Source organism: Falco cherrug, chromosome 4 (assembly GCF_023634085.1).
Source record: "Falco cherrug isolate bFalChe1 chromosome 4, bFalChe1.pri, whole genome shotgun sequence".
In the NCBI taxonomy this organism is placed as follows: Eukaryota; Metazoa; Chordata; class Aves; order Falconiformes; family Falconidae; genus Falco; species Falco cherrug.
The window spans coordinates 109404989-109425902 of NC_073700.1; the positions used below are offsets into that span (position 1 = coordinate 109404989).

At 36.7% G+C, this 20914-nt stretch overlaps 1 protein-coding gene across 7 annotated transcripts in view; it reads right to left on the minus strand.

Moving 5' to 3' along the window:
* TAX1BP1 (Tax1 binding protein 1) overlaps nt 1-20914 on the minus strand; it is a 66075-nt gene that overhangs the window by 17975 nt on the left and 27186 nt on the right. For 4 of the 7 annotated variants that reach the window (XM_055707833.1, XM_055707835.1, XM_055707834.1 and 1 more), the window contains 8 exons: nt 12219-12367; nt 11996-12086; nt 10480-10665; nt 6992-7219; nt 5531-5677; nt 4215-4308; nt 2900-3018; nt 1527-1652 (listed from right to left, as the gene is read on the minus strand). In XM_055707833.1, the coding sequence (XP_055563808.1) occupies nt 1527-1652; nt 2900-3018; nt 4215-4308; nt 5531-5677; nt 6992-7219; nt 10480-10665; nt 11996-12086; nt 12219-12367 (1140 nt within the window). The remainder of the gene's footprint in view (nt 1-1526; nt 1653-2899; nt 3019-4214; nt 4309-5530; nt 5678-6991; nt 7220-10479; nt 10666-11995; nt 12087-12218; nt 12368-20914) is intronic. The other 3 variants (XM_055707837.1, XM_055707838.1, XM_055707839.1) reach the window with 3 other exon arrangements.

Sequence of the window (20914 nt, forward strand, 5' to 3'; positions counted from 1 at the left end):
AAAATGGTTGTGGAATTAAAAACATCCTAGTTTAAAAATGAGCAGTAGTATCAGTGATACAAATGGCAGGAGGGACATCACTGCCCAGAAACAGTTGAAGGTCTGCAAGCCTCACCTCATTATTTCTGAAGGAATCCATTGGTATTTCAGTGATTTATTTCACTCATGTCTCTCCAGCTTTTATGTCCCACCACAAAACAGAGAGAACCAAACCCTCCTTCTGCCTCAAATACACTAAATCTCTTTCATGAGCATCTACCTTGTGTCTCTGTTGAGTGCACTGGGAGGAGATGCAACTGACACATTCCACAATTCCTCCAGGCTTCCTCCCTACTTCAAAATGATCTTTCTCTACGAAGGGCTATATTATTTGGACTCTGGTTACTTTGGAGACTGCCTCTCTATTTTTTTTTTTTCTAGCATATAAGCTCAATACTCTGCACAGATCAGAGAGCAATCTACCAACCGGGAAGAAAAGCTCGCTTTTTCTCCACCACCTGCACCCTCTTAAATGATAACAAGTTTTGCATTACAGTCAAAATGCTTTCAGTTCTGGAACCAATTATTTATTACTCCTGCTGTTGAGAAGTTAAAAACAAGCTTATTTTAAATTAAGTTATGCATGGCACCCGATCACTTCTAATTAGTAAAATTAAATAAATTGGAAAGAGTCAATTTTGTAAAATTGAAATTAGAGCTTTGAAAAGTGTCAAAAAAAGCACCAGGTTACAGAGTGCTGAAACGAGCTGTAGAATAGTTCAGTATTTTATAAAGAAAAAGTGCTGTAATTTCTAACGGAAAGAGGTTCATACTAGAACTGATACAGTCAACAGTTCAACTTAATCCCTGTTCATCACAATGGGCAAAAAACAGGCCACAGAGAGTATTCTAACTACACTACCACCATTAGCCTAAGAACAAGCATAAAAGCTGGCCTTATGAAAATTTGTTGCTCTTATCTTGTCCTTGTTGATCCAAAAAGCCACTTCAACAGATGTATTACTATCACGTTACATCACCCTACTAAGTCAAGATCCTCCAAATTAAAATTAATTCTTTCACGATGATTTTAAAAACAATTTATCATTCATTTTTTGTATCACTAGTTAATTCAGATAAAACTCATTGCGTATTGCTACACTGTAATGCAGCATGCACTATGAAGATTTTAGACAAACATGCCAATCAATATTCCTGTTGGTATTAGAGCAAGCAACAGGAAATCAGAACTCTCCAGCCCTTTTTTTCCTGTAATAAAAGATTAATGTCATTTAGAGGTTCGTCTAAATCCACAAAATTAAAAGACAGCCATTTGGTAATACACTTAGCAGATCCGTCTTACTTTAAAAGAAGCATTACAAGACTGCGTCGTTTCTACAAGTGCAAAACAGAATTTCTATTTACAGCAAAGATACATTTAGTGTTTTTTTCCCCATTAAAACTCTTCATTACTTGAACTATTAGAAATGAGCACTATGTTAAGAATAGATTACCATTCATTGTCATAAACAAAATCTGTAACTTACTTTATACTGATCTTCCATTGCTGCTAGCTGTAATTTTATACCCTCATTGATTTTCACTTGTTCCTTCCACTTCAGCTCCAGTTTAGCTAGTTCATCAGCATAAACGCTGCATTTCATCTTCTCATCCTAAAATAGTTCATACCATGGCATGAAGTATTTGCAATTTTAAGAGATTTCCCCTCCCACCCCCAACAATGACACTGTGTAACTCCATGCTTTTAGAACAAGACCATTTACAAATGGCTTCACCCAGAAATAAAGCCTGACTCAAGACTTTAAAGAGGACAGGACCACTGCGTAAGTGATGTTCAAAACATTTTTTTTTTCTTGCCTGAGTTTTCAGTGAGCTGACAGTCCTCTTCAGCTTCACAGTTTCAAGTTTCTTTGTATCCTAACACTACACTATAATAATGATTACCCTTCCAAGCGTCTCACTTCAGTACAAAACCTTTCCCCGTACAACTTTCACAGCCTAAATATCTTTCATCCAGAAGGTCAGAGGCAAAGCTTTCCTCAAGCATCGTTATAGAAGAAACAGCCAGCAGAAGCTAACACAGGCTCTCCATACACAGAGTAATGAGCAGAATTACAGGACAGCTGTTACACCCTGGAGAGCACATTAAAATAGAATAATCTCATTGTAATAAATAAGAGAAACAAGATGAACGGAAACAAGACAACACCCAGGAAGCATTTCTTAAAGAATTCTACAACAGTCAACTTTTCAACGGCATCACTGATGCAACGCTCCATCATCACACATACATGCATGCATACAAGATGGTTAAAAGAAATTCAAGTTAGTACTATCAGGTATTAATATTTGAAGGGCATTACTAACGTGGCTACAGCACTAGTGCCAACTTTGGTCCAGAGACCCATACAAATGCCTTCACGCATGACTGAGACCAAGCCAGTAGGCAACACCCACTTGGACATCAAAACACTGTAAAAGCCCAGGACGGTGGGATTTGGAGGAGTTACACTTGAACAGGGTTATCAGCTAAACCCTGCTATACTTGTTCCAAGTATCAGCTGGCTTACAGCAAACATGCTGTATTTGATTTATAAAAGCAACTACACTTACAATATAGTGAAAAAAAGTATTCAAAACCTTAAGCATAGAAGTAGTTGTAGTTTTGTTCATTTGTTTTACTGGTTCTCCTGAGGGGTCCTTGTCTGGAGACTAACACCACAGGTAATTGAGAGCTGACTTAATAAAAACATGTTTTCTAATGTTGAGATTTCTACCATAATCATAGTGTATCACACAAAAACAAGCAAGGAAACTCAGCTGGGTAGGCTTTGTGGTTTTAAGACTTAGCACCTATAGCTACTTTCTGTTCAGCTTTCCGAAGCAGCCATTTACTTACTGCCAACATTTGCTTGCATTTCTTATACTTCTCTGTTTTCTCAGCAATTTCTTTATTCATTTCACGTACTTGCTCCTTTACCACGAATTCCGAAACTATGTCAGGTGAAATAGGGCTAACTGTGGACATTGAAGAAAAACAGTAATATTGGTGTGTTTTTTTTCTTTCATGAATTTTGTACAAGAGAGATGACAGGCCAAATTTGACAGGGCATCAAGAACAGAGTGCTCCATGTTATCCAAGTAAATAGTTTATCAGAGACAATCAGTATCATGTGGCTAGCGATATGCAAGATCAGCAGTCACTTGACAAGTCTGTATTCTGTTCTCTCACACACTGAAGATAAACGTAAATGTACACATACATAGTACAAAGGTCAACGTGGGGGGGGGGAACAAACAACAGACAGACATCCTTATAGTCTCTATAAACAAAAAGAATGTGTGAATTATAAAGTAACACAAACAAAATTGTCAGCATCTGCTGGCATTTATCAATTTAAATTGAATAATTGGATCACAGAACGGTTTGGGTTGGAAGGGACCTTAAAGATCACCTAGTTCCAGCCCCCCCGCCATGGGCAGGGACATCTATCACCAGACCAGGTTGCTCAAAGCCCCATCCAGCCTGGCCTTGAACACTGCCAGGGATGAGGCACCCGCATCTCCCCCAGGCAACCTGTCCCAGTGCCTCACCACCCTCATAGTGAAGAGTTTCTTCCTTAGTTTTAACCTATTATATGCTTATGGTTTAAAAGATTAATTTTTATGAACTATTAAGTTCTTACAAAACCGTAACCCAATTAAATATTTTTTAATAAACCACTAGTGCTTATAAATCACAATAGTCTCTAGATTTGACCTTGCCATCACATAATCAGAACTTTTGAGTGGATTCGAATTTACAATAGGATGCTATCGTGGATAGTCATTATAACATGACTGCAGAATTACCATGCTGTTTACATACAATTTGCAAATTTGGGGAGGATTTTTTCTTTTTTGATGAAATTGTTTATTAGTTTCGCAAAACTGGCTCTGTGTTAACTACCAAGCAGAAATTCAAGAGTTTAGTCCTACTGACATTAAAAAAATATCAACTGAATTGCTTTGAAAAGATACATGAAATTATTTATGAACATTACCACTTATCAAAAGACACAGGATCTTTAGATGAATTTTCACACGTCTAATCATTGTTCTAACTACAATAGAACAAATACACCTACTTTGTACTATAAATACTATTAGGGACTACTTCACGGAGACGACACTTTCGGGCTGAGAGAAGCAGACAAAATTTAAGCTATTGATACCTGGAGATGCAGACAACTTTTTGTCTGTAAGGAGGGCAGTAGCTGTCTCAATGTTAGATGCATCTGTCATTTTCTGTTGATGCCCTGCAATTTTCTTTGTGAAAAGAAATTTTGGTTTGGTATTTAATTAAATGAAAACTAAAAGCACAAAGTAACATATATCTTGCACTATCATCACCTCCAAAATTGGACTAGACAGAATTGCTCATTGTAACAGGAGGTAATAACAAATACACAAACACATTTAATTCCTCTAACACTGAAATTGCCCCAGACTACGATTTTTATAGTCTTACTTTATAAAGTTCTTTTCCCCCAGAAACAGTAATTTCTAAGCAAATTATCAGAAAAATCTCATTTTCTAGAGAATTGGTTACGTTTAAATCCATCAACTTAAATCTAATATTCCATTAGAAAATGGGAGTCTGTATTACTAATGAGTGCTGGACTTCTGGTGTCATAGTAGTGAAATCTGGTGTTCGTTATCAGATGTACAACATAGCCAAAGAAGTGGAAGACTTTTAAAGAAAAGCCACAGGCATTCTGATATGACACCTCATTCACCATTGACCTTCTGGATGAGAAGACAACTTTGAAGTAACCTGTGGATCAAAGCTGGGTAACTACCCCATTTTTTTCTGCATGTAGCAGAAATACTTGTCTGTTTTTCTTAAGAATTCACATTTGTACACTTTGCCATTGCTCATATGCCTTTTCCCCACTGAGCTCCTCTCCAACTCAGCCACTAGGTTTCCAGAGAATTCTGAAGAACTCTGCTCTCAAAACTGTTTGAAATTCACTGACAGGTTCAGTTACTATGTGGCATAAGACTCACATCATCATTGCAAAAGCCTCATTAACTTAGGGAGCAAAGCTTAAAGTGGTAAGAATACAAACACATATGGAATACAACTATATACAGTGTTGTAGAAATTTTTTCCCCACTTTGAAATGCACTTACAAGTTCTCCCATTTACTTACTTTTGGGTTTGGGTGTCTGGGTTTTTTTTAATGGTAAGTATGGATTTTTCCCTGCTTCAGTTTCAAAATTCTTCCTTGATCAACTGCACACTTACAGGTTCATCCAAACTCTGTTAGCTTTCTACACACACCAATTACTATAAATCCTATGCTTGGTTTCAACAGCTATCAAACAAGAATCATAGCAGTAATTTGGCTTTACAGAAGAAAATGGTAAATTAAAGAGCCATTGCTTACCGCATGTTTTACTCCTTTTAAAAAGCACTGGGTTTTGCAGAAGGAAATTAAATAGTTACTGAAAAGTTATAAAAAGCAATTTTTCCAGTTTTACTTACTGCCTGTTCTGTAAACTTGTTTACTTGTTTTTGAAGTTTTTGACATTCTTTGAATTTTTCCTTGTAATGGTCAGCAGCCATTTGCAGACGAAGCTTCAGATCTTCAACTTCTCTGCGCAGTTCCTGCTCTACTGTGTTTGAAGCTTCCTTAAAAACAAAATTAGAAGCTGTACTCCCTTTTGTTCAAATGACACGATTTCCCAAAAAGCCTTTTTTCAATTAAAGAAAGCATAATGCTCTGTGTAAGTATAGAAGAAGTTCCTATTTTCTTTGTGGGAAGGAAAGGAATACGGTAGCAGAGCACAGAAAGACACCACATCTGTGCTGAACTTCATTCAAGCAGGACACACTGATCCAGTAAATAGGCACTGGTATAATACCAGAGTCAGGTAAAGAGGTTTCTTATTCTATGGGCTGAGTAATGTATACCAGAAGTCCAAACACCTTCCAGAAGGTGTGCTAGCTGTCTTATAGACAAGTAGAGCCACATGGCAAAAATGGACAGACCATAACTGTACTCTATCACACTCACTATGTTTCTACTGGAAGTGGTTCAGCTGAGCTGTAACATCAATACACATGCTAAGGAATTACATTTACCAACTGGATATATGCCATATTCAGATGCTTTCTGGTAACTTAAGTAATTCAGATTATCTGCTACTTCTTTCAGGATGCATTTCAAATACATTGTAAGTAAGTGAAACTCTTAGAAAACACATGTAATTCTTGAGCATTTTAAATAGTTCATTTGAGAGTTGTACTATTCACTTTATATTTGCTACACTATTTTATTTACTGTTCAGCTCAATGGATTTTTTTTCAAACCTCTAAATGATTACAATAATCCTAGTAGTGAATTAATCCAATACAGTTGCAGTCACGGAAGATCTGGTACAAAGCTCATGTAAGTCAGAATGATGAAACTTATGTTACCTCACTAGATTTTTATCTAAGACTAAGACAGGCAACACAGTTTCCATTATATTAATATTTTTATAGTTATAAATACTGAAGCAAGCTAACTTTGACCACAAATATTGGAAGGACTTCTAAAAATCAACAGAATCCATCAATGAAGAAAGAACCTTACAAAAAAATTCTACCAATCGATCTCTTTCTACCTAAATAAATTTTCAATGCTACCATGGCTCACAGAAAAGAATGATGACAGGGAGAGTATTCAAAATAATACAGATAAATACTGTATTATTCAGTGAAAATAACTGGGGGGAGGGGGTAGTTGCTGTAAGTAGTAGCAGAAACCTCCTTTCTCAGCAACCTTCCACATGAGCTAACATGCACTGGAATTAAGGTCCTATCTTGACTGCCAAAAAATAATTTGATAATCATTAGCAAAAATTATCAAGAAACATATTTTATTTCCAAACTTTAGCAAAGCTAGCTCTGACAGATTTTATAAATACAGACAAACTTCAGTACTAAATACTGACAATTTACCTGTTCATTTTTCAGAGCTGTGATTTTTTTAAGTTCAGCTACAGCATCAGCAAGCTGCTTTCTCAGGTTTTCGTTTTCCAGACGTGCACTGTGAAGATCTGCCATTGTCTTATCTCGCACATTTACTGCATCACTCAGCTCTTTTGACATTAGGACAGCTTCTTGTTTGCTAGCCTGAATCTGATCTTCAGCTTTCCGAAGCTGTTCTTTTAGAATACTTGCATCCTCCTAAAAAAGAGAAGAAAGGGAAAAGAATCCATCATTTTTTAATCTAAAGCTTAAATAAATGCTGGTATAGGGATTGGAAACATTTGAAAGGAAAACCATGATTTTTCTAGTGACTTTAGCAAAACCACTAATTCAAGTTAGTACACAAGTACCATTTCCCCCATTTGCTGCCTTTGCTAACACTGGCGTGCAAACGCATTTCACGATGACGTAAAGGGAAAATTTAAATACGATTTTATCTATGCTGGATTTTTGTTGTATTTTCAGCTTTAGTTTTAAACTGTTTTCCAGAACATTTTTGTTCTTACAGTCACTGAACTCTCAACATGCACATCTCAACATCCAATTTCAAAACCATAGTTACGTCATGGTTGACATAAGACACTATAAAGCAGCTTTGGGATGGTTTTCTCACAGCTCCATCTCCCAAGATCTTGCACAACAAGCTTTTTAGAAGGAACTGAGATGAGAAACTAAAGAAGAGCAAGCTGTAGCATGCAGCACTAAGACTCTCAGCACTGCTGCAACTCCACAGGGCAGCCCAAGAGCCAACTGCCCAAGTGGCACTACTGGCCTCTCATTCCTCAGGGAAGCCCAGGATCACACACACCAAAAAAGTGTTTTTCAAAGCTACTATAAGCTACTCGCACCTCTGTGCTTCCTGAAGGCATAATCATCTCATATCCTTGAAAATTCAGGTACCTCTAATCAGTTATTTGTTAGTTTTTGAATAATCACTTGGTAATAGCAAGTCCAAAGGAATACTATATGTTTTATAAACATTTATGAAGATGGATGGACTAAGAAATGCCCTAAAGTCCTGTCCCTTAGCTATTTTTACAGCACATGGTGCATCAGTTACTTATTTTAATAAGTATCTGCAGTTTCAGAGTTAAGACAAAACCATCAATGATTCCACTAGAAACATGACAAGCAGTTCAAGATTAATAAATTTTGTTTGCTTGCTTCAGTACCGGCACACACACACACCACTACCTGTTTTTACTTCAAAGTAAAACACAGTAGTAGCTTAACACATTCAGATACAAAACTGCAGAGCAGTCAAAAGACTAAAACAAGGTAAGCCGTAACTTCAAGCAAGATAGCACGTCCTTTTCATTTTGTTGCTATTTCCATTCTCAACAGCACTATCTTCTACTAAAAATTTACATTTATAACTGACATTACTATAACAATTTCTATTCTTTCGAGACCTAGATTACTTTCTCTGTGAGAAGACTGTCAAGTTACACAAGGTAAGAGTTACCTGCATAATCTGACTTTCCCACACTGGCCTCAAAGGCTGTGTCTAAACTCTAATTTGGATCTAGAGCGTATTTCTGAAAGCCAAACTCCCAGTCAATTCCATTATTACCTATCGCACTGTAGATCACAGGACAGAACAGTCTCAGGGCACAGAAACTGCATTCCTTTTGGATGAAACAGAACAGCAAGATAGATGTACACCAGGAACAAACACCTAATGGGTATTCCAATATGGTGGGATGACCCTAGATGGATGCCAGGTGCCCACCAAAGCCACTCTATTACTCCCCCTCCTCAACTAGACAGGGGAGAGAAAATATAATGAAAAGCTTGTTGGTGGAGATAAGGACAGGCAGAGATCGTTCACAATTACTGTCATGGGCGATCTGACTTGGGGAAAAAATTAATTTAATACCAATCAAATCAGAGTAGGATAATGAGAAACAAAAACCAAGTCTTAAAAACACCTTGCCCCCACCCCTCCCTTCTTCTCAAGCTCAATTTCCCTCCCTCCTCACAGCAGGGAATAGGGATTGCAGTCAGTTCACCTCACATTGTCTCTGCTGCTCCTTCCCCCTCAGGGGGAGGGCTCCTCACACTCTTCCTCTGCTCTAGCATGGGGTCCCTCCCACGGGAAACAGTCCTCCATGGACTTCTCAGCGTGAGTCCTTCCCACAGGCTACAAATCTTCATGAACTGCTCCAGCACAGGTCCCTTCCACAGGGTGCAGTCCTTCAGGAAAAGGCAGCTCCAGTGTGGGTCCCCTGTGGGGTCTCAGGTTCTGCCAGCAAACTCGCTCCTCTCTCTCCACGGGTCCTCTCAGGAGGCTGCTCTAGCGCAGCTTCCCACGGGTCACAGCCTCCTTTGGCCACATCCACCTGCTCCAGCATGGGTCATCCATGGGCTGCAGGTGGATACCTGTTCAAATGTGGACCTCCATGGGCCGAGGGGGACAGCCTGCCTCACCATGGTCTTTACCACGGGCTGCAGGGGAATCTGCTCCAGTGCCTGGAGCGCCTCCTCCTCCTCCTACTTCACTGACCCTGGTGCCTGCAGGGCTGTTGCTCTCACATTCTCACTCCTCTCTCCAGCTGCAATTGCTCTTGCCCAGGTTTGTGGGTTCCCCCCCACCTTCTTAAATATGCTATCACACCACCATCGCTGATGGGCTCAGCCTTGCCTGCAGCGAGTCCATCTTGGAGTCGGCTGGCATTGGCTTTATTGGACACAGAAGAAGCTTCTAGCAGCTTCTCACAGAATCCAACCCTGCACCCCCTCCCCCACTACCAAAACCTTGTCATGGAAGTCAAATACATCTAACCATAGCACCACATAATAACTAGTCTGAAGTAACCCCACCTGAACAATGGACAGCATAGATACCAGTTCTTCAGCAATTTCAACCTCCTACTATACCACATGCTTGCTAACCACAGTGTTACCACACCGCATAAAGTCGCCCCTTACTTAGAAGTCCTAGTGACACTCTTACTGCTGAGTTCTCAGTCAATTTAGTCCGCTTACATAGTATCTTATCCTTTCTCAGGTTCTACTTCATTGTATCTTGACAGTACATTTACCTAACAAGTCCTTCAGCACATCTTTCAACATCTATTTTCTCCTCCATCACCTCTGCAGTCTCAATATAGCTACAATACTAACTTTCCTCTTTTCCTTAATCTCTTTCCTTTTTCATGAAGTTAAAAGCAACTCGGAGGAATGCACCACTTTTACTGAACTCACAATCACACATAGTTCATCTCACAGTTCTCACAGTTCATCACGTGAGAGACCTCAACAAGCTCAGAGTGTGTAAAACTAAAATAGAACTCACTCTTTCACTCATTTTCTGCATCTACTGAGAACATCGTAATTCTCTTGCCTCTCAGCCTACACCCTGGTGATATCTTCAAGTTCCTCCTTTCTCTTGTCAAACACATACAACCTTAGATACGTTTATTTTAAACCAGGCCAATTATATTAGTAATGCTTACCTTGTCTGATGAGGAGAGCAAAAAAGCTTTCTTCTTATTTTCTTTTTCAGTTACAAATAGCTGTAATCTGCCAACCTCCTCTTTATAATACGATATCATGTTTTCTTTGTTTGCATCCAAATTCTTAAACATCTGGATTTCTTTTACTAGTTTGGTGTTTTCTATTTCTGTATTCTTCAAGTGTATCTGTAATGATGCTGAAAAATGTCAAACTCCTCTTCCACGTTACGAAAACTACTGTTCACCTGTCCATTTAAGTGTTCACTAAATTCTAACTCATGTCTGAGACAGATTAGAACAGCTAAAGAGATAAGTTAAACAGTTGATAGTATCACTGCCCTCCAGGACAAATTTTCTGGCCTGAACTCTTCCAACTGGATTGTTTAACAACAGCTACACTTCACAACTAGAAGTTAAGGCCCTGATTTCTGTCTACATGAAATTAAGTTATTCAGAGTTCACTCCTCTCTTCACAAATGCTGGACTACGGACAAGCAAAGATGAAATTACTTGTAGAAAACTAAAGAGAAATTGCACTTCTAAAATTATCTACTTGCAATCATCTACGCAAACAGGACTACAGCAGCAATATTAATTTCCAAAGACAGCAAATTAAAAACTCTAGAGCTGTTTTTAAAGTATCACCGAGTCTATCACATTCTGCCCAATAAAGGATAACTATTGCAGTCAAGTGTTGTCCACTCAAAGACTAGAAGATCCATGTTGCTTATTTACAAAGGGATTCCGCGCTTGTGAAAGATGATTTGAGATCTTATGTCTTCTGGTGCATATTGAATATTGCCACATAATAACATTTTCCTATGAACGGAAATAATCTTTTCAATACACTTGGTTTTGTTTTGTTTCATACAACCTGAGGATTTTATTATTTTAGCATATAAAATTTCTTTTGCTTGGGGAGGGGGGGGGGAGCAGGACGACAGATGGTGGATGGGGAATGACTACACCATATTTTATTTCAAATATGGATGTGTCTCAATACCAGCAAAAGAAATCAGCTATGCTAGTAAAAAAAAAAAAAAAAAAAATCAATGCAATATAGATCCTACTAAAGCTTATCAAGAGTTATGCACAAGACTCAAGAATAGGGATCTAGAAAACACAGTCTGGAGAGAGGACTTAAGAGTAAAAAGTAATTTACTTATGGAAAAAGTGTGTTAAGAAAACAGGTTACTGAGTGATGCACTGTATAACTAAAGAACTTCCTCACTAGCACCTATTACTTTTTGTTACTGTGCCTGCATTTTAACAAATTGGTGATCCATTCTCCTCCTTAGAGACCTTCTTATATCATGGGATGAATTCAGATGTTATTTCCTTCATTCATTTTTATATGAGAACATCTGTAACTGTATTTAAAATCTGTTCACAGAAATTACACATTTCCTTTTTTCCTTAACAAATTCAATTTATTAGAGTAGTCCATAAAACGTTACTACCTTTGTTTCAAATCATTTCATTTCAGTGTATATACAGATACAGGGAATAAAGTTACCTTATAAAGTTCTTTTTCATCCTTTTCTGTCTTTAACACACATTCAAGTTGCTCCTTCTCAAGCACCACTTTCTTCAGTTTGTCCTTCAGACTAAGACATTGACAAGTAAATAATAAAGAACTATTAATACAGAAACAAATGCATACATTAAAATTTGTTAGTTTTAAAAAACACTTATGGAAAGAAACAGTAAAATACAGAAGGAACAATATCACTAAATACCTGTCTAACTCTGTTTCCTTTGCAATGGCTTTTTGAGTAACAGTCATGATATCTTCTTCAAGTTGGAGAACTTTTGAAGCAGCCTCATCATGCTTCTTCTTCAAATCATCAATTTCAGTTTTAAGACCTTCTGATGCTTGAATATTAGTCTTTAAAAAGATTGCAAATAGATGTAATTTAAGAATGCGTATCTTAAGAACTACAACATGCTATCTGAATTAATGCTAAACTACAGTCATTAGATTTCTTCCTTACAACGTACAAGACCATTTCAAGTATATATAAAATACATAAAAATATATTAAACTTGAAATGCACAGTTATTAATAAGGAGTCACTGAATTGTTTGGGTTTGTGCAAGCATTCAGCTACACAGACTACCAAAGACTTCAAACAATACAGGATAAACAAAGCTTATTTCATATCTTTTGTCCATCTCCCTTCCGCAAACCACCCTTATCTAGAAAACAAAGAACTTCTATTTTCCTTTGTACTTTCTTTTACTTGAAAAGGAGAGTTTGCATTTGACCAGCTAAGAAAGCCACAGTGAAGACAACTGCAGGCAAAAGGAAAAAGATGTACGGAAGAACTCCTTGATTTAGAGCTAGTTACTACGCTACAGTCTCTAGCTAGAACATATGGAAGGTTCTCACAAGGCTCATGGAAGCTCATGAAAGAATTGTGGGACTTATGTCTTGGACATTGGAAGCTGAGACAGAAGATGATGACAACACTCAAACCAGATTCCTTTGTCAGAAAGTTGACAGATGCAAGATGGGAAGCCATTTTTAAGTATGACATTCATTATCTAATGACAGTAACATCCATACCGTTGTAAGGCAGTGGACAGCTAAATGTAACCACCACCACAGTAAAACAGCCACTTAAAAACAGATTATCTCAAATACCCAGAAAAATTTATCTTCAATAGAACACTGTTTTCTTGAGAAAAAAATTAGTAACACTAAAGTAGATATTGAGATAACATGCTACTATTTCTGATACCAAAATCCAATAAAGCTCAGCTTAATATCAACCATGCCTGTGGTGTGAATGAAACTGTAAACAAGGTCAAGACAGACTGACTAACACGCCAGAGTACAGCATGACTTACAGTGTTTGCGCAGACACTAAGGTACAAGTTGTCTTTCTGCTCTACATTTGGAAGATTAAAGCACTAGTTCATCTATTCAGTTTTAAACAAAGCTTAATGACCTAAAACAAGATGACTGTACTGTTACATCAAGAGAAACACATCAACCAGAGTTTATGGAAAACAACTACTGGCCAGACTCCAACCTAACTAACAATGCTTTAAGTACAATAAAATATTCTGAGGACTGGTTTTACTCATTAATTGTCAAAATACACTTTTCACAAGTGCAATTAAGCCCCACTTTTACAAGTAACTAAAACAGAAGTTTCAGCATTATAATGGGGGGGGGGGGGGGGCAGCGGTGGCACTGAATTGTGAGGCGTGGCAACTTTACCTGATGTATACCAGCACATAACATAGATTTTTCTTTGTTATATATGCTATAAAAAAAAAGAGAAGAGGACTAATATATTACAACTAGTTAAACTCTAAATGGCTTTATTATATACCTTAATATAATAAAGAATTTCAAGGGATCATGAATGCAACATCTTTTTTGAAAACAGCACTGAGGAAGATGACCAACAATTTTCATAAGGTCTTTATTTTTGAGAAACTATCAGTTTCCTGCAACCAAAAATATATGCACTTGGTCTACTGAAGGCAGGATATTTTAAAGTCAATATTCCAAGTAAAACTTGCCATATAACCAGCAGCAACAACACACATTATAACTGCTTGTCCTTCCCTAGTCCAGTGGAGACTAATTACTTTACCCTGTTTTGAAAGCCTAGTATAGTAAAAAGTCTATTTCAATGCATATCTGTGTTTTCTCTAAACACCACTTTGGTATAACTGTAACTGTTATAACCCAAGTGCCTTCAAAAGAATTTAATCTGATACATTATATATACAAACTGTACAAACAGTTCAAACAGCCTGCCAAAGGTAACATATATTAAAAGGAATTAATAGCCTGAAAAAAATTCACTCCACAAACAGCATTACAATTGATAGTGCTTTGCTAGGTATTCTAAAGGGACATGGTATTAAAATGTAAGAGTTCCATACTTAACAGATTCTCACCTAATAAACTTGTTTAGATACAACTAGAGTCTACAGTTTTGAAAGGAGAAAAAAAAGGATTAATTTTTTGAGACGACTTGTTATTTTACAGAATTCTTAGCAATTCAATTTAGATGCTGCAATCCTAGTCCCATACACTGGTTACAGCAGTTTCAAAGCCTGTAAAATTTGAAAAGAGTGCTCTTAAGACTATTTTACAGGTAAAAGTTGACTGTGTTTCAGGAGAAATATAGAGGGGAATAATATAATAAACACATCAACTGCATGTACAACCTCTATTACAAAGAAAGATAATTACTTTCTGTAATTTTTGTTTACTTAATTTCTCTGGTACACCTACAAATATTACACCTTTTCTTCTACTTTTTTTAACAGAAAGAAAGGCACAGCAAGAGCATGAACAATTTTAATGAACTGGTTTAAAAACACTCAACAATTTTAAGGTTATTTTTACTCAGGATTGTACTTTTAATCCAGTCACAAATGCAGCTCCCCGCAGCCCCCCCCACAGAGGTGCAACAGCCTTATGAGTGGAGAGGGGAAGCAAACTGCACCACAAGGGTCAGAATAAGCAGCTGAAGTTACCTAAGTCAGCCTCACTGCTGCAAAACAAAAAGCTACCAAAACAAAAACTCCTGTAACTACTAGGAGTCTCACCAGTGAAATTAAACAAAGCAAGTTTAATGTAATTGTCAACTGAATTTATTTCCCCAAGAATGGAAACTCCACTTTGAAAATTTTGATGTACCTTCAGATACGAAATGAGAAGATAGATGAGGGCACCAAAATCTTCACTGCTATTCTAAATTGGCAAAAGATTTAAGACTGATTATTTCAAAAATAATTTTATAGCAATCCCAGGAAGCACTGTCTTCCCCCTGCAAAGAACTGCTGTTGCACATAATGTGATTGGTTTACAGTGCATTATAAGCAGCTGCCAGGAGAGAGTTTTTACATCAAGAAATTCTGAATTACAGATCAGTTGCTTCAGGTTTGTATCACCTAATCATAAATACACTGATTCAAACCTGATAAAACTATCATGACCTCTATCTAAGGGATATGCGAAGATCATGCCTGTGCTCTTCCCTGAAACATTTAAAATCTCTTTGTTAAACTTGTGCTGCAAAAGTACTAATAATCTTTCACTTGAAAATGGAATGGACATAAAAGGTTCTAGATTCTTATTTTTGTAAAATAGAAAACCAGGGCAAAAATATGTATGTTCAACAAGGAACAACATGCTTTCCCTACTTGTTTCTTACTTCTAATGGATTTTTGCAACTCCCGTAAAACATCTCAGAGTACAGTCCAGTTAATGGAAGCAAAGTGGTACACATATCCCTTCCTGTGAATCAACACACACAATAAGTTTTTCAAACACACCTAAGGCAGATCCAACAGAATAAGATACTTGAAAAATACAACCCAAGACTGTTTCTAGCTGTGACATCTTGCAGTATGGCATCGTCCCCTTTCATAACATGTAAAACTCCCTAACCACTGTTCAAAAGCCATTCCACACCTAAAGCATTCACCTTCGATTAATGGCTAGTATCTGCGATCTTTATTTTACTTTTTACAGAATGCATACATTGTATTGAAGAAGAATTTAAAGGTTATAAACAAGCTATGCAACTCTGAAACCAAAGAGAAATTCACCAAATGCAAAGTAATTAAAAAAAAAAAAAAAAAAAAAAAAAGCAGCATTTTTCAGCTGGTTTGACTTATCTGGATGTAATTTAATGTCAGGGGATCCATTATGCTTCAGACCCTGTAAAGAATTTAGGGGATCTGGATGAATTATCTGCAGGAGCTTTTTGTTTATCCCATTGACATCATAGCAGCTCCAACTGTATCATGTAAAACACCTGGCTGACATCATACTCTGTTTAAAGGACCTCTGAGGAGAAACGATGAACACGGCATAGTACCATTGCAGCCACTGCAAAATCCAAGTGTGCTCGTAACACAGGGCTTGAATGTTCTGAATGGAAAACTCAAGCTGTAATTTTTCTTTCTAAAATAAATCTTAAGCATTCAGTAAAGTAAAACAGTAAACCAATTCCAACTAAGCTCAATTAGATCTTTTTTTGTGACTACGATTGCCAATAGAAATACTGTTTCAAAAACACTACAGTCTCTTTATTCCAAAAACCTAAGATATCACAGCAGCAGTAATTTAATTGTGTTAATCTCTTCAACTAACATTGTTAAACTGATCAAAACTCTACAAAACTAAGGCCTAACTCTAAAAGTTCACCTAAGTAACATCAGTCACCCAATTACAGTCACGAAAACTACAGATGTGCAAGTTTTTGCAGCAGGCAGCTGAAATATTTACACACACTACAACTTTGCAGCATGCATTTACATTTCAGAAAGCTAATTTCTTAAAACATAGTTTCACTATAAGCTGACCATTTGCAAATGCGATATTCTCATGAATACATAATTTGAAGTGCAGAATACCTCAAATAAGTTTGTTCAATCCCGTTTAAGACATATTCATACACAGAACAGTCATTAAAACCATAAAACAGGGTTTTCTCTTCATAGGATGTTTATAGCACCCTTGGGTGCTATAGCTGCTGGTGCCAACCTGAGCAATTCTGAGTGTTTGATTTCTATCTTTAAATCATTATTTACATAGAATTTGGCGGGGTTGTGTGTGTTTATTGTGTGCTTTCTGGGTTGGGGGATAGGATTTTAGGGGCCTGTTTGGGTTTTTGTTTTTGGGGTGGTTTATTGGTTTTTTGCTTGTACTTGTACTGCTGACTGCACAACTGCACACCAGCATTTTGCCACTAACCAGGGAAACTCCCCTTATAAAATAGCATCAAAAGCCAATTTACATGAATCCCTGACATGTGAATAAAATTCTCCGATGAATAAAGCCACTGTGCAGGTAAAACCTGTCAGTAAAAAGTGAATTTAGATGGATGTCCTACTAGAAGTCCCCATCTGATAGATGAATTAGCCCACTTCTTAAAAGTTAAAAAGTGAACTTAACTTTCAAAAAAGCATGGAAAAACAAGTTTATCAAGCTAGCACATTCACTTCTGCTTCAATTTATGCCAATGTCCTAATAGAAACACTATTCAAATGTTCACAGTATCAAACAATGAGCAGGTAATCTAGAAGACTGTCGCTTTTGACTCAGGTTAAACATTTACGGAAACTACTGCCACAGGAGTAAGACTAAGACTTGTCACCACTGTAACATCAAAGAAATCGGTTCAGAAGTGCTCTCGCCCCACTAGAGGGAGACAAACGATTGCAAAAGCATCATTTGCAAGCTCTGCTGTCTACCGAAGCTACAAAACCTCTTTTCACAAAATCCTGCAGTGTCAGAAGAGCAACTGATGAAAGACTGACAGAATGGCTACTGCATCTTTCTCTTGTTCAGCACAGCAATATTAAAACTTAAAACAGTAGCTTAAATCTTTAAACAAGTGCACTGCTGCCAGAAAGCTTACACACAGTTAAGTACACACAAAACTGTGAACAAAGATCAAAAAGCATGTGTTCTTATTTACACAGGTATATATTTTTTAGATTCATAATGTAGAAGATACAGGTTAGAAATATTTACCGTAATTTTTTTTTAGATAAAAACACAGTATGTTTTTGGGTCAGTGTTCTCAATTTCTCCAAAAGCAAAATATATTCAGATGAATGCAGCCTACTAATGTGACTCAACATACTTAGTATCTACCAGTGAACAGATTATCTTAGTAGGAAACCAAACAAAAAGTTGAAACATTGAAAGCAACCTGAAACAGTTCTGGTAACAATATATAATGTCTCATCTTCTTAAATAAAATAATCATAGTGAGTAATTACATCATTATTTTAACAGTGTTGTATTAGTAAAGTTGCAAGCTGTATATACAGCACGATTCTGATGAAAAGTATGCTATCAGGGAACATCTTAGTAGAAAAAAACACTCTGAAACACCAACTGAGTGTTAGGAAAGAGATGTGACATTTTTGAAATATTTCCAATAATTTCACGTTTACTCTGAACTCCCACACAGGGTTGCTGCAGATTAAGTTAAACCTTTACACTCTGTAAGAGCTAATTTAATGTCATCTGGGGAAGAAAAAAAAAGAAAAAAGAAAAAAAAAAAAAAAAAGAAGAGTCTAGAAATGGTTTCACTAGCATGAAAAATGCTGCAGAGGAATACTGTTTTCCTGTAACTGAAAATACAGTGCTTTTCAGAACACTCTAAAAAGAGCATGCATGTTGGGGGGCAGGAGAAGAAGGGAAATCTTACCCTCTCCCTAAACTGATCTTGTCAGAACAACTACATACGGCATTAAGCAGCCACTGGAAAAGATCAACCTAAAAGAAACGACTGAGTTTGTCCCAAATTCTACACTATCTTAAGCTTTGGCAGGGCGCAGTAATTAACACAACGGTAATAGTCACAACATACCAAGTGCACACTAAAAACAGTGGGACTGGAGAGCATGCTCTCCCTGAGCAAAAACAGCGACTAGCACAGAGCTAAAATATATATATATAAATATAAAAAAATAAAAAAAAGATTAAAAGATAGTCTTTTTCTGTGATGGCGGCGATGACAACCCGAGAAAACTATGCCTGAGTTGAATACAAATCAGAAATACAGATATTTTTTTATTCCCACGTGATAAAATACTAAGAAAAAAAAAACACCAAAAACCCCACAAAGTTAAAAAAATAGAAGCCTTTAGAGACAAGTAGTCCTTTAGAGGGCCAGCTGTTTCAACAACTCTAATAGCACATTATCACTTATGTCTTGAATACACTTGTGCCTATCTTTGGTAGAAAATGAGACAGCTATCTTGTAAGAAGGCAACAAACAACTGTTACCTCCTGAACAGTAAGGGCAGTTAGTAAACAGAAATCTGCAGTTTGTTGTGGTCCTTACAGTCTCAACTACTACAAACACAGCTCACCTGGTTTAAAATCTCATGAAACAGGAATATTTTCACCACTTTAAAACATGCATGCAGCCCAATATTCAAACTTCGTGGAACACTGACTGTATTACACCTGACTAGACGGTTTATCATGCTATGTTCTTAAAAAGACTGATCTACTTTTAGCTTATTTCTTCCTAATGTTTTCCGGAAGAGCCTCTAAAGAACCACTTACAAAGCATCCCAACCAGGCAACAAGCAGACAGAGAAGACTATAGTTCCACCGCCCAGAATTCTAATATAGTAACTAGGTGGGAAAGAAAGACCAAATAAGAGTGGTAGGGAATCACTAACATACCTGTTACACTTCCTGTCAACAACTATCCTGTCTATATTAAGAAATTCGTTTTTCTACAGGTATTTCTCAATGATCCAAACTACTCCTAAGCTATTTGTGAAAACAAATGACTGAAAAATCAATACCAGAAAGTAGCCTAAAGACATATAAGTGAACATAAATAAAAAGTGGATTTTAAGACAACTGTATTTTTTAACAAAACATTTTCATATTACGAACTCAGAGCTTTTCCACCATTAATCTGCTGACATCTAACATTGTCACCTACATTCTGTTCAATTACAAAAATATACAGTAGCTTAATAATGCATTTGATCAAAACACAAAGACATGAGCTCAGATTCCCATATTATTTGGTGCGAAGAAACTGAGTAAGGTTTTAAAAAAGGGACAGCCTGAAGAGTATTTTGTATAAAGGGGTACATAACTCCACGGCCCCCTTGTCACAATACAAATGGTAATAAACAAATAGTAGTTGCCAATACATTAGCAGCATAAAGAGCTCTGTACTCAATTACAATCAGATGCATGAGTCTGTACAGATGTATCCACTTTCTTTGCTCATCCAACTGCTGCTTTTTAAATACAGTACTTCGTATTATTGTGGTTTTTTAGAGGGCTCTTAGAACAAGCAGAAATACTATCTGTGCACTTCTGATGGAAGTACTTGCAAAAAGGAAAAAGAATTAGTATGTTAAGAGGTTGTAACATGGGTCAAATTTATCTTATGGTTTTTTTTAACAGAAATAAAGATTCTAACACATCTTCCTCAAACTACAAAGGTAAAGATATCTAGCATTTACAATAATTATATTCTCTTATGGGCTGTTTTGTTGTATTGTTTTTCTTTAGCCTAGTAAGCTCTAAAGTATATTGAGAGATTTTTTTTAATAGAACTCCAAATAGTTAAACTTTTACCTCAGTTCAACGTTCCAAAAAATACAAATTTTAAATTCATCAACACCACTTTTTATCTATTCACGTATCAGAAGTTTAGAGCATAACAAAAATCCACCTGCACATGACAAAAGAGCACTCGGAATAAAAGAAAATAAAAATCCCTCAAAATTACTTAGTTAAAATAACCATTCTGTAACTTAAAAAAACCCAACAAGCCAAACCAAAACAACCGAGCTCATACTAAAGTGAAGATTCTGCTGTTAAATAAAATACAAATGTATTTTGACTACTTAATATTTCAAGGTTATCCCTTGTAATCTTACATAACACATTGTTTAGGTTTAT